General features: G+C 43.3%; 1 protein-coding gene across 1 annotated transcript in view; it reads left to right on the top strand.

Annotated features, from left to right (window-relative positions):
* HTR2A (5-hydroxytryptamine receptor 2A) overlaps positions 1-8,804 on the top strand; it is a 29,016-nt gene extending 20,212 nt beyond the window's left edge. Inside the window, exon 3 of the mRNA XM_030036695.2 lies at positions 6,087-8,804. Coding sequence (XP_029892555.1) covers positions 6,087-6,886 — 800 coding nt within the window. The 3' untranslated portion in view covers positions 6,887-8,804. The remainder of the gene's footprint in view (positions 1-6,086) is intronic.
* Positions 8,805-13,303: the final 4,499 nt, after the last annotated feature.

The following is a 13,303-nucleotide window of genomic DNA, read 5'->3' as shown; positions in this document are numbered from 1 at the left end:
CTGGCACCCCCTATGTGAAGTTAAATATAAAGTAGTTTTCCTTTCAGTTATATTAAGTAGAACATGTGTGACCAAATAAAATGCTCCAAGGGAAAGCTACAGAAAAGCAGCTCTGTGTGTGCCCTCGAATAAAAAGCTAGATTTGGCCCATAGACAGCAATAAGGAAAATGCCTGGACCCGCTCTGACTCCAGTCCTGTGAGGCTGGTCCCTTGGAATGCAGCAAGGAGACGATGCTCCGCTGGCACGGTGACTCTTAGCTCTCGAGAAGATCCATCTGAAAGCAAATATTACGTGGCGATTTGTGAGAGAAAGCTCCTCACCCACTCCTGCCCCCACCAACACGTGTACCTGCTGCCAGGGAAGAGATCCGTCCTTGTCTCGCTCGCAAGGAGAAATTCTAGCCCAGGACTTTGGGGACACTGCCACGCTGACTAGGCAAGGCAGAAGATTTTTAACATTCATGCTAACTAGATGCAGCCTGAGATGGCGGCTCCCAAACCACCCAGAGCTTGTCCACCTGTCCCCAGGTGGAAATTTCTGTTTCTGCACTGCCACCCATCAGCAAACTGCACAACCTTGCTGTTGGCAATGAGGCTGGCACTACTTGGGTAGCAGCGAAATGGCAGCATGAAAGGTTTGTTGTGACTGGCAATGAGTCGGTAGGGAAATAACATTTTCAGGTGCATGCAGAAATCCATTAAGCGTTTGCAGGTCTGGGGAAACGATGACTCCCATAGCAGTGAGTGCCATACACCAAGCAGAGACGTGGAGCCAGACTGAGCGGCTCTTTGCGGGTGTTTAATTGAAATCACACAAGTAGCTGTTGCTAAACTCCGGCTCCTGCTATAAGCTCCAGACACATTTGCATCCTTGATACTCCGAGGAGGATATGGTCCATGGTCCCCCCACAAGTGGCTCACTGTGCTTTGTGTTCCTAGAGCAAGCAGACATCCACGCAGGGCACTACGGTAGCCCAAAGGAATGAGTATTATTTTGTGTGGTTATTTCAGTGCAAAATATTGAAAATAATGTAATGGCTGCGTTGCACCAAGGCAATTTTTGTACAACATGAGACCGAGGGTATGCGTTGTTTGCCCTGGGATGTACCACGTGAGCATACACGGATGGCTGTTTGTTGTTTGCTTGTGTAGATGTACCAAAGGAGGATGTTCTCCGAGTACAGAAAAGCACCAGATACCAGGCGTGGGCTTTTCTAAAGAACTTAAGACAATATTGCCACATTGAGCTGCCTGAAGGAGAGACTGGCCTTCTTCAAGCAGCAATCCCTTCAGATGTCTCCGGTGTCACAGCGCATCTCTGTGCAGTGGCCCGTGATCTGGCCCATAACCTCAGTATGTCTGAATCAATGCGACTGCTAAAACTGGAGCTGGGGAGGCTTTTTTCTTTTTCATGCAGAGGTGAACAAAGGTGCCGAATTTTGCTGAGAAGCTGTGATGACATTTCTAAAAGGTATTTCCTACCCCTTGGACATTTATTAAGGCACATAGTAATGCTCATTTGTATTCAAATCGATTGAAAGGGATATATGTAAGGTGAAAGCATGTGACTGACAGTTTCTCCTTGAAGGAGACTTCACGGAAGGAACTTTGACTTTATCAGGTCACTCCCCCTCCTTCTCTTCATCCTAAGTAGCCCAAGTGTGCCACCCTGCAGGGCATATTGTAAATTCTGGTTTTGATTCATTGATAGTCTCAGCAGCTCAAGGCAGCTGCAAACCCAGTTTACCTGTCCAGTTAAAGTGGTTTTATGGCTGCTGTATATCTCTGAAGATTTGCAAGCCAGCAATGTGTACCACTAAATCAACCTTTGTCAGTTTTACCAGGCTTTTTGAGAGAACAACAAGAAGGATGCTATTGCTTTACTTCTTAACCTTTGGTGTTTTCAAGAGCTTTTTGTCATTCTGAAATTGTGCCCAAATGGTTGAGGTTTAATGTGGGATTTATTACTCATCTTTATTGCTTGGGTTCTGTTTTGTGGTTTATTAAAGTCCATAGAGTTTGAAACAGCCACCTGTGTATAAATCAAGCTTTATAAATAAACCACCTTCTACCAGAGGAACATAATATTTAGGGTTTGTCCACAAGGGCAAATGTTCTGATATAAGTGGGAATATTAACTGGAAAGGCACTGCCTAATGTACCTCCAGTGCTTGAATGGATGCTCCCATTCTGTGCTGAGTGTTTTCTTTGTCTCAGTTTAGTTGGATTTGGAAGCAGAGTAAGATAAACCATAAAAAAGCACTCAGGGGTTATCAAGACTCTTTCCAGACTGACCTTGAGCTAGTGGGAGCCAGGGACATGGAATAGCTGTTCTGCAACAACCTTGCCAAGTTGTTTCCCCCAGATCTACTGTTTGTACATGGTCCATTTCCCAAATACCTGCTCGTCCCTACCTGGTAGCTCTGCGTGATCCTTTCTTGTGAAGATGATTTTCTTCTCTTGAAGTCACAATAGGCAGGCAGAGCCTGTGTCTTCTTAAACAGCCACAGTCACCAAGAGCAGGGAGCTGGAAAGTGAAGACAATAAAACCAGCAAGAAATTATACATTGGAATCATCAAGGAGAAATAGATCAGTCAGCTTCCATCTTTAAAGAATGAATTCAGTCAGCTGCAATAATGCTAATACAGCTTAGACTGGGATTTTTTATTATGAATCTACAGTACAAGCTTGATCTTGTCCAAACCCGAGTGACATTCTTGGCCATGTGTGATGCCTCTTAAAAATCCCATCAGAATAGTCAACTTGGGTTGTACATGGAAGCTCTTTTATTTACAGTTTAAAGATGACTGCCTTTGAATTTTGTCCCAGTGTCCTCACAGGGATTTGCCATCCTCATGCTACAGAAGCCAGAAGCTACCTGTTGAAGAGGGACAAACTCTGTTCCTTTGGGGAAGGGAGCAATAAGTTTAGTCCCTGTAGAGATACAAAAAGAGAGAGCTGGGCTGGAAGTTAATTTATTCCATGCAGGAATGCCACGGAACCATTTGTGGGATCCCCTACATCAGCTGAACTAGTGTGTACACGAAAAGCAGATTACAGCTGTCAATGTTCTCTGCTACCAACCTGTGATATGTCTGGTATCTTCAAACTGTATACAGGCCAGTTACCTGCGGCTGTAGGGGAAAGATGCTTTGAATGGGCATCCAGAAAAACTTCCATGACTAGCAGTGCCTGCTACAGCTCTGCTGTGAACAGCACTTTTGCACTTGTTAAAGGAATGACGAGGAAATGTGAAAACTCCAGCTACAAGCTGAAGCTCCTTTCCATTCAGTCATTTTTTAAAGTCAGAAATCTGGATTTAGATGCCAGTCCTCCAGGAGCTGCTAACAACAAAACAAAGCAGGTGGGGAATTGCTGCCCTTGTATTTTGGGTGAGGAGTTGTAACTGACTTTGGCCTTTTACTTGAAAAAGCTTGCAATTACGCTAGAATTTTCCTCTTTCTAGCGCTGCTGCCTCTCCTCCCATGCCTCCCGATGCAGCTGAACCATAAGATCTGCAGTAATGAAAGGCATCTTTTTACCCTGTCAATACCATTGTTTATTTTATCTCTGCAGCTCACACTAGGACTTTGAATGAAATGAAAAAACAGCCCTGCTGTTATCAGTACAGAGCAGAACCGGACGGGAAACTTGTGGTATTGCTCTGACTAGTGCTGTGTCTTCACGCAGCTGAAGTGTAATGCTGGGAGGTGCTGGGTGCCTTCAGTATCCCTTCAACTTTTTCAAAAAGAAAATGAACTTCAAAGCATTCCCCATTTCCCTGGAGGTGTTTGGCACCCCAGATTACTCAACGGTGGCTGGGCAATGTGGCTCCTGCGGGTGACCTCTCCCTCTGTGCCATCAGTCTTGCACTTTTTTAGGCAGCAGCTTTCCCGGCACCACTGGAGGTTTCCATCAGCTCGACCCAGGAGCTGCCACGCACTGCATGAGTTTGCACCTCACCCACCGGCTTCTCAGAGCCCAAGTTCAAGCATTTAGGGCTTGTGCAGCAGAAACAGAAAGGGCAATACCGCAAGCTCTCCACCAGCTTCTGCCCCGGGCAGATAAGAACAGCACTTTTGTAAACTGGCCCAAGGCACTGCCATGACTCAGTTCAAAGCTGTGCAGATAAAATAAGCTACAGTGTTGTTAGAAAAATAAAGAGCGGTGGTGTTAGAAAAATAAAGAACTTTGTAGAAGCTCCAGAAGCACCAAAAGAATGGAACACTTGAAGAGAACAGGCTAATATTATTATTAGTTACTATTATTGTTTTGTACTATGCCTGGACTCCACGGCCTCCCTGAAGGACTGGAGCTGTTATGCTGGGCACTGGAAACGTGTGAAATGAAGAGACAGCCTGTGCTTTTAAAGGGCTCCCAGTCTAAGCACCAGAGTGGGAAGAAGGGAAAGGAAGGGAGGTAGAAGGAGGTACCATTGAAATGCTGAAGTTGAGAGGATGAGTTTCAGGATTCATCTGTGGACCAGTAAGGACACTGTTGGGCACACAGGGGGCAAGGTAGGGCACAGCATCATCCTCACATCATAAGAAATTCTTCTCTAATTTTTTCTCCCTCAGAAGCCGAATACAGCATCTGGGATTTCTGTTCAAAGATGCAAAGGGGACTGAAGCCCCCAGTTTATGCTAACTTTCCACAGGAGTCAGACTCCTAGCTGCTTTTATCCAGACAGGGCTGCATTATCGCTCCCTGCTTCACGACTCCACTTTTGCCATCTTCACAGCACATCATCCCTTTTGCTGTCCGAACATTGCCTCTCTTCGAGAGACAGCATCCATATGGGGGGAGGGAAGGAGACAAATATTGGAAAAACCCCAAAACCAACAACCAAAGAAACAGCAGCTGTTTGATTTTGCTCAGACACTAGCAGCATTTTGCAGAAGTCCCTGAGGAAATGTCCGAGCGGGCTTGAATCAGAGCGAGCCGTCCAAGCAGAATGGACTTCATCACCTGGCCTTGCCGTTCATGACAGGGCAAGGACGTAGCGCATGCTCCAGGGGAAAACAAAGTTTGCGCGGCTGCCCTTGCCTTCGGGGCTGTGCGTTGAGAGGGCAGCCTGTAGCAGTTGGCAATACCCTGAAGGGACCCGTGCAGCCCCGCAGGGTGAATCACATCCCAGGTTGCTTCATATCGGTGTCTCTCAGTCCTTACTTTGTCCCCATCTTTCCTCTGGCTGTTGGCGCAGAAAGTTTTTTTGGCATTTAGACTATGTTGACTGTATGGAGATTACAGGGAGAAAAGAAAAAGACTCGATGAAAGATTACTCTCAGACCTATGATAAAAATTTATCTTTCCTCCTTAAATCAGTATTTCACAGCCTAGTGAGAAACCAGTACCCAGAACACTTCTAATCCTCTTACAAAAAACAGCCTAAGACCACTCTCAAGCCACCCTAGAAAAGAAAGACATGGTATCGTCTTGATCATAGTTGATAAAAGCCTTTGCCAAGGTGGCAGGAACCAAGGAGCAAGTCTGGAGATCATTACAGGTCCCCCAAGATCCAAGAATATAAGGAGTTACACATTTGTTGCTACCAGGTGTCATGGGACAGTTGGATGGAAGCGAATGTGTTCAACCTGTGGCTGAGGTTTCTTTGAAGGAGAGAGGGAACTCATCTGAGAGCAACAGCGAAATCCTGTGTAACACCAGCGCTGCTCTTCCCCTGCCCTTCTTTGCTGGAACGCTGTAAAAGTGGTGGCAGCACAAATGCCAGAGCCTGGTAGACCACAGCTTAGTTCCTGAAACTCAACATCTGCAAGACCAACGTTTCGCACAGCATCTTTTCTTAGTGTGGCCCAGTAAAATCCAACAAGAACAGGATGAGCATTGTGCTGCTGCTGAAATATGAGACGCAGTATTTTTCCTTCCCTTGTAAATTCAGTTTGCTTTGGGATATCTGTCAATTGTGGCTCTATCTGTTAGTGTTCATTTGTGTCCTATAACCATTAATTCTTTGAGGAATGATCTGTGTATAGCTAAGAATGGTTTGTTAATTTTTTCTTGGAGATTGGAGATGGTGTTTTTTATTATTGTGTTTAACCTCTTCTTTCTCTAATCCTCCTTCAGGTATCTCCATGCCTGTACCTGTCTTTGGACTACAAGATGACTCCAAAGTGTTTAAGAAAGGCAGCTGCTTACTTGTGGATGACAATTTTGTCCTAGTAGGCTCTTTTGTGGCATTCTTCATCCCTCTAACCATCATGGTGGTCACCTACTTTTTAACTATCAAGACGCTGCAGAAGGAAGCTATGCTATGCGTGAATGACATTGGCCCAAAGACCAAGTTTGCTTCATTTAGCTTCCTCCCTCAGAGTTCCCTGTCCTCAGAGAAACTCTTCCAGCGCTCTTTGAACAGAGACATGGGGACTTCTGGGAGGAGAACTATGCAATCCATCAGCAACGAGCAGAAGGCTTCCAAGGTTCTTGGCATTGTCTTCTTTCTGTTTGTTGTGATGTGGTGCCCATTTTTCATCACCAATGTGATGGCCGTAATTTGCAAGGAGTCATGCAATCAAGAGGTCATTGGAGGACTACTTAACATATTTGTTTGGATTGGCTACCTTTCTTCGGCTGTCAACCCACTCGTGTATACGTTGTTCAACAAAACCTACCGCTCAGCTTTCTCTCGTTACATTCAGTGTCGCTACAAGGAGGAGAAGAAACCTTTCCAGCTGATTTTAGTGAACACTATCCCAGCACTTGCATATAATTCCAGCCAGCTTCAGCTAGCACAAATGAAGAGTTTGAAAAAAGAGGCAAAAATTATGGCTAAGGATTATTCGATGGTCACGATAGGAATACATCATTTGGATGGTACCTCCAAGGCAAGTATCAGCCCAGCAAACGAAAAGGTTAGCGGTGTGTGACGGTCAGCAGCTGCCATGACCCCCACCGTGCGTACACTGAAAATTTCACCTGGCTGTGAGAAGCTCTCATAGCTTAGGAAAATCAGCCCTGCTCAAGAGACCCTCCAATAACATCACATACTCCTCATATTATCCTGTGGATGAAAAGCAGGGTTGAAATGGTATCAAATGTGCAATTTTTTTTCATACAGTACTTTGGCTGTTTTAAGCACAGGCTTTATTAAACTTATTTTTTTAATATTCTAAAGGATATATTTCTTAAAGAAAAAAAAATGCAATTTCTGGTATTATAACATGGGCTGTGAAGAAACCTATGCTTTTCTTTTCTCTTTGTAAATGAAAGCTAAGCTGTCCTTTGATGTCCTCGCAGAGTAGGCTCCAGCTAGTTTGTCTTGCTACAATGGAATTTTGCTATCATCTACTGAATGAGCACTTTATGGAATATTAAATAAAATGATGGTTAATTTGCTAATATATATTTAAAATAAATTTTAAAGTATTAAAGAAAAATCTATTGAAACCTGTATAGATTAATTATATGGACATTTTGGTAACAGTGTTTTTATGGCTATTTTTTTCTTCCGAGTGACCATTCTGAAATGTTACTGGGCTTTTCTGCCATTTGTTCTGTAGTTCAAATCAGCACTCTTCAAAGGTAAATTATACTTGAATGATCCTTTGTTTCTACCACCATTCGTAATCTTTATTTCATGTCTTGTGCTTTATTTCCGTTGAGAAAGTTTCATCTGTTCAGCTTAAAACTTGAAAGCAATTTTTTCAAAAGTAATTATTGGGCTTGATTCCCTGCTCCTTCCCACTGGTGTTGATAGGGAAGTGAAGTGAAGTGAGAGAAGAGTGGAAAATCAGGCACAACATTGCTAAATAATTTCCAGAACGATTCCACGTCCGTGCCTCTGTTCGATTCCAACAGTCTGATTTAAGTAATGTCAGTGGAAGTTTTGCCTGAGTAAAGCCTTCAGTAGAAGGCTGCAGCAGATCCTCTCTCATCATTTCTCTTTGGTTAAAAAGGCCATTATGAAGAATGTCCTTCTGGTTTTGTTTTAGGGCTTATAGAGCCAGAATTATTAGAAAACTGTTAGTTGCTCAAAATTGTTTTCCCTGGTTTCGCTGTTTTGCTGTTACGGTAGATTGCTCAGGAACGGTAGGTAGCTTGCACTATTAGGACTCAGCCTTAATGAAATATGTATGGGCAAATGGGGCCCACCTGAAAAATAACAGGACTTATAAGCGGCACTGTATTTCACCTGCGTAGCTCCAAGGGCAGAATACATTACACAAAGAACATCAAATACATTGCTTGACAGAAATGCCTAGTCATGAAACTGTTTGCTTTCAGGCATTATAGACAATTTCACTGAAGCCAGTGGGACTCCGCTGGAGAGCAGAAACAGAAATGTTGCATCCACCTGCAAAACCTAAAGCCAAGCATTTGATTCGTTCCACGAATTTTGCGGCCATAACCATCAGAAGCAGGATACATTCCAGTTTCAGATCCTATCCGCTCTGAAAAAAACACTGCCTACCCAGAAGCCAAACTCCAAAGCCTTCATCAGTCCTTCTCTTGAAGTTGTTCAGTTTTCACAGACCAATTAAACTTCCACTAAGGCAAAGAAAGAGAGAGACAGAGAGAAAGTGTATCTGATTCTAGCCTACCAGCCGGGGGTCTTTGGAAAAGGAAGACTTTTAGCTTAAAATACTCATCTGTGGTAGAAGAGGACTTGAAACTTGGCTGGGTATTTGGCTGATTTCCAAGGAACTGCTTTTATTGCTCTCTTGCCAGTATGATAACTAAATCTGCTGCTTTTATGAGCCCTTTCCTCCAACGTGGGATCGGTCAGAGCCACCGTGCACGGGTGACACGGGAGCTCTGTGTGCATGAGGTGACACCGGCTCGCTCCGCAGCCCGCGGTCTCCACGCCTGGGTCGAAGTGTCGTGCTGCGGCCCCGTTGCAGCGATGCCATGCGTGCCATCCAGCGGCTCGTGGCCGTTAGTGGTGTCCCCCCCCAAAAAAACGGGAATTCAGGATCATCTGATAAATCGAGTGGTACAAATGCTGGGCTCACCGAGGTGGTTTATATGGTCTCTCTGGCTCTGGGTACGTTTAAACACCACAAACAAACTGAACAGCTTCAGCAGAAGGAAAAATGAACTCGCTGCTCCTGCCTCCCTGCGCACGCCCTGCTCCCACACAGCACCGTGTGAGGGGTGCCACACAGGCACAGAAGGGATTTCAGGGGGAATCTGCTAAACACAGCTGAGCATGAAGACCACCGCAGCAGTAGGTGAGAGCAGTGACTTCCCATTGTTTCCTGACGAGTTTGATATAGACCCTAAATCGGGGGGTTTGAGCTAAGGACAACGGCCAGCTCGTATCACACAGGCCAGCCAGGCAAGGGCTGGAGCACTGATGGAGCACGAGTGGTCCAGGGCATCCCACGAAACAGGGTATTCAGGTACCTCCTGGTGTCCAGATATCTCCACTCCACAACAGGAGTGATGGTTTTGAGGATTCACCCTTGGGAACAGGCACCCCAGGGAAGAAGTAGGCGGTAATAAAACCAAAGGTCTTTTGCGAGTAGAGGTCTGAGGCTCAGGATCTGCCACCGAACCAGATTGCCTTCATATGACGAATACGGACACGGGATCGAAGGTCTCTAACCCTGCGTGTGAGGGGAAAGGAAACACAGATGCTTCCACCGGTGGAGGGAATTGCCGTGTTTTGGGCAATTTGTGCCCATCTTGATGCGAGTGTCTCTGGCCTTGCAAGAGAAAGAAGCCAACGGGACGGACGGCTCGTGTCCTGTTGCCCACTTGTGCCAGGGAGCAGAGCCTGCCTGCATACTGTACTATGTATGGCACCCTGCGCTTCTCCGAAGTTCAATTCCCCCCAAACTCCTGAGGGTCTGGCTGCTGGTCTGCTCAGTCTCCTTCACCAGCTTGCACTTGATAAACTGTTACTGTGCATTTAAGGTTCGCTCTTTATGCTCTCTGCTTACTGTCTGCATTTCGCCCACGTGGCAGAGCAAATCAACCCCCCCCCCCCCCCCCGTTTCTTTTTCATTTCACCTTCTGTTCCCCTTTCACAATGTCAAATTGCTCAGGTTGCAAATACTGACGGGGAATGTTTCACTACAAACAGAGAGGGTTTCAATTACTTGCTTGATGTTTCATTAGAAGATGACTCTGAATGGTAATGTTTTTCCAGCTTATTAGAATAAAACCTATGTTTTGGACCTAAGAGACTTGACAGCATTTCTTTAACTGACAGCTGGAGGTAACATAACACTTATTTTTTTGCTTAGAAGCACGGATATCTGACATTTTAATTCTGCGAGCATTCAGAGAGGTGGTTTTATTGAGTGATCAGCAGCTTTTGCCTAAGAAGGCTCTCGAAGCCAAGAATTCACAGCAGATAAAGACCAGTATCTCCAGCTCTTTATGGACATCTTTGACAGTTTAGCAAGGCCTGATTCTGCCACCTCACACCAAAATGTTAATAGAATTTTGTGCGGTTTGCCTTAGTGAGGATGACAGAGTCAGCGTCTGAATTTGTTCTACGCACCATGCCAGATCTGCGGGAGGTTGTTCATCAGTAGATAGCAATTAATAGAGTCATTATACTGCAGACAGATGACAAAGTTCAGCCATTTTAAACCAGAATTTATAGCACTGGGCCCACACTTGGGATGAACTCTACAGTTTAGTATGACCAGCTTCAGAGCAACGCTTCCATCTTGCAAAAAAATGTGAGTGTTTTCATTATGCATCAGACTGGAATGGAAACGTCTGTAATTTTCCAGGCAAAAAAAAAGAAGACATTCACACAGACTAGCTCAGAGGTTAGGGCCTTCCCCTACCTTACAGGAAAAGCATGCTGAGGCAGCCTGTCACATCTGAATCCAAAAAATCCACTTTGTCTGAAAAAAATGTTTTAATCCTCAATTTTTCAAGTAGATTTACAATTTATTATTGTTAAGGCTGCATCTGAAAAATGTCCAAAGACATGAAGCTCACCACGTATCTCCTAAGCTGGTGTGCATCCTTTATACACTTCAGGGTAAAAAATCCTATGTATCTATCCCATCCAGCCAGCCATGCACTGTACTTATGTAATTATTGCCAGACGGTGAGATGCATTCTATTTTGAATACCTATATGTTTGCTTATGTAAATACACAGAGAAAAACATTTGCTGTATTTTGTAATGTTAATGTAAAATGGTGTTCCAACGCTTTATTGTTTTGTCAGATCCCACTGCTAGTAAAGCAGATTAAAAGATTTAAATGCCATCAGTTGTTTTACAAACTGGAGGTTTGTCTTAAGTAGTTATTCTGGTTTGGTTTAATCTCTCCCATACATACTCACAGTACAGTGTCTGCTGAAGGCTCAAGTCATTTTAAATATCTTGCTGGGCAAAGAGAAAGAGCGTGTTGCAGAATTTAACTGTCTCAGTAAACTGGTCCAAAATGAGCCATTGCAATCATTGTCTTTTTCTAAGGACAGACATTCTTCTACTGAAAAGGTATACTCTGGATGAGTGCATATAGCTTAAAACATTTCAGTCTCAGGAACAACGTACTTGCAATAGTAATAAGCCAATTACATTAATTTTACTAAGAAGTCGCACTATAAGATTAAAATTAATAAGCAGCATCAATAAATAGCACTGCACAGTTGCACAGACATCAGTAACACCTGAGTCACAGAACCACAGTGCCATCTATTGGTAGTATTTCTTTTCACAAAGAGTATTAAAATAAGAAACCCAAATGGATTTTGTTTCCTTTTTGTCACCTCCATCTTAAAACCAAAATACATTTATTCCTCCAACTGATCTTACGGCATACATGCTTTTGTGTACAATTGCAATGCATATTAAAGTAGTACGGCTGTTAATAAGAAGTCCCCTCGAAACATTTCTGTAATCTTACAGTTTCATCAAGCTTTATAACATGTAGAGAAAAGCATACAAAGGCATATTTTTCAGAAGTTATCAAATGAAGGGAAACAGATTGTTTTAGCTACAAAAGGCACCATAGGGTGAAATGTGCCAGATAAGACCCCTGAATTGAAAATCCTCTGGGTTTTACCTCTAAAGTACCAGACTACTGTACATATGCTCCAGGGTATCAACATTTCTTATGTTCTTTGGAAAACTCCTTGCCAGATTTACCTGTTTTGACATAGTTTGCACTGACCATTGAAAGAGAATACATTTAGCTTATCCATCTGGCACTTCAACCCATAAAAGCAAAGACACTTGGAAAAGAAGTTATTTGGTCTTCAGATTTATAGTATAAACTTCTGAGGACACTCCCTGAAATATAGTAAAAGGGTCTTTGGAAATTTTATATAACGCAGTGAAGTTCTTTGATATACCTGCAGCTTTGACATGTGAGACCTGGTAAATAGCAACAGCAATTCAAAAGCCTCCTTGATTGAATCTTACTATGTTCGATGTAATTTAATCATAGACATACCCTGTTATCTCACCCTGAAAATAGTTCTAACAACGGTTCTGCAGACCCTAATTCATTGTGTCCAAAGTTATTTGACTGCACAAAAGCTTAACATTTTTCAGTCAGATTGAAATCTTCATTTTAGGACAAAGAAAAGCTGACAAACTCAATAGTTTTATTCAAATTCAGTGTGTCATTTTACCTGTTTAAAGTTACTCATATTCTTAGTGTTTGCAGGACATCAGTTCAGAGTAACTGCATCTAAATGGCTTGGATTATATCACTGCGTAACCAGTACAAAACCATGCAAAATAGGTGATGGCTATAGCTGTGTTAATATTTTAACTACCAAATTCCCATCAGAATGGAAAATTAAAAACTAATGCAAACAAAGGATTTCAGGTCATTGTGGAGAAAAATTAGAGTTTGTCATGGCCAGGCACTGTAATTTTTCAGTGGACTTGTTTGGGTTTTATCTAAAATGTGCAAGGTAATATATTTTAAATATGACTACTTTGCCATCCTGGGTGTGAACAGAGTGTGCAGAGAATCAGACCTGGGAACTTTCCTTAGGAGATCTTAATATATAAGCAGAAAAACTTACTTTAAAAAAAAAAAAAAATCTGCGATCACACTGGGGATGCTTGGGAATGATCCTATGTCAGCAGTCTTCCTTATGGTCATGTGTCAGAAGATTTACCTCAAATCAAATGGTCAGTAAAAAGATAATGAAACAAAAGAGAGAACCATACAGAGATTATGTTAAGGACATAAACCAACCTATGGATGTATTCTCTGAAGGGAGTCAGCATGTATGTGCATCAACAGGGTCCCTCAGCAAAGGCTCAAGAGAAACTAACCCCAAGTTAAGACAGAAGGTTCTTGCATGGTGAGAGAACCCCTGGAAGACAGGAAACAGGCAAGACAGAATAATCA

The sequence above is a fragment of the Aquila chrysaetos genome, chromosome 14 (assembly GCF_900496995.4).
Source record: "Aquila chrysaetos chrysaetos chromosome 14, bAquChr1.4, whole genome shotgun sequence".
NCBI lineage: Eukaryota > Metazoa > Chordata > Aves > Accipitriformes > Accipitridae > Aquila > Aquila chrysaetos.
This window is presented reverse-complemented; position numbering and strand designations above follow the sequence as displayed.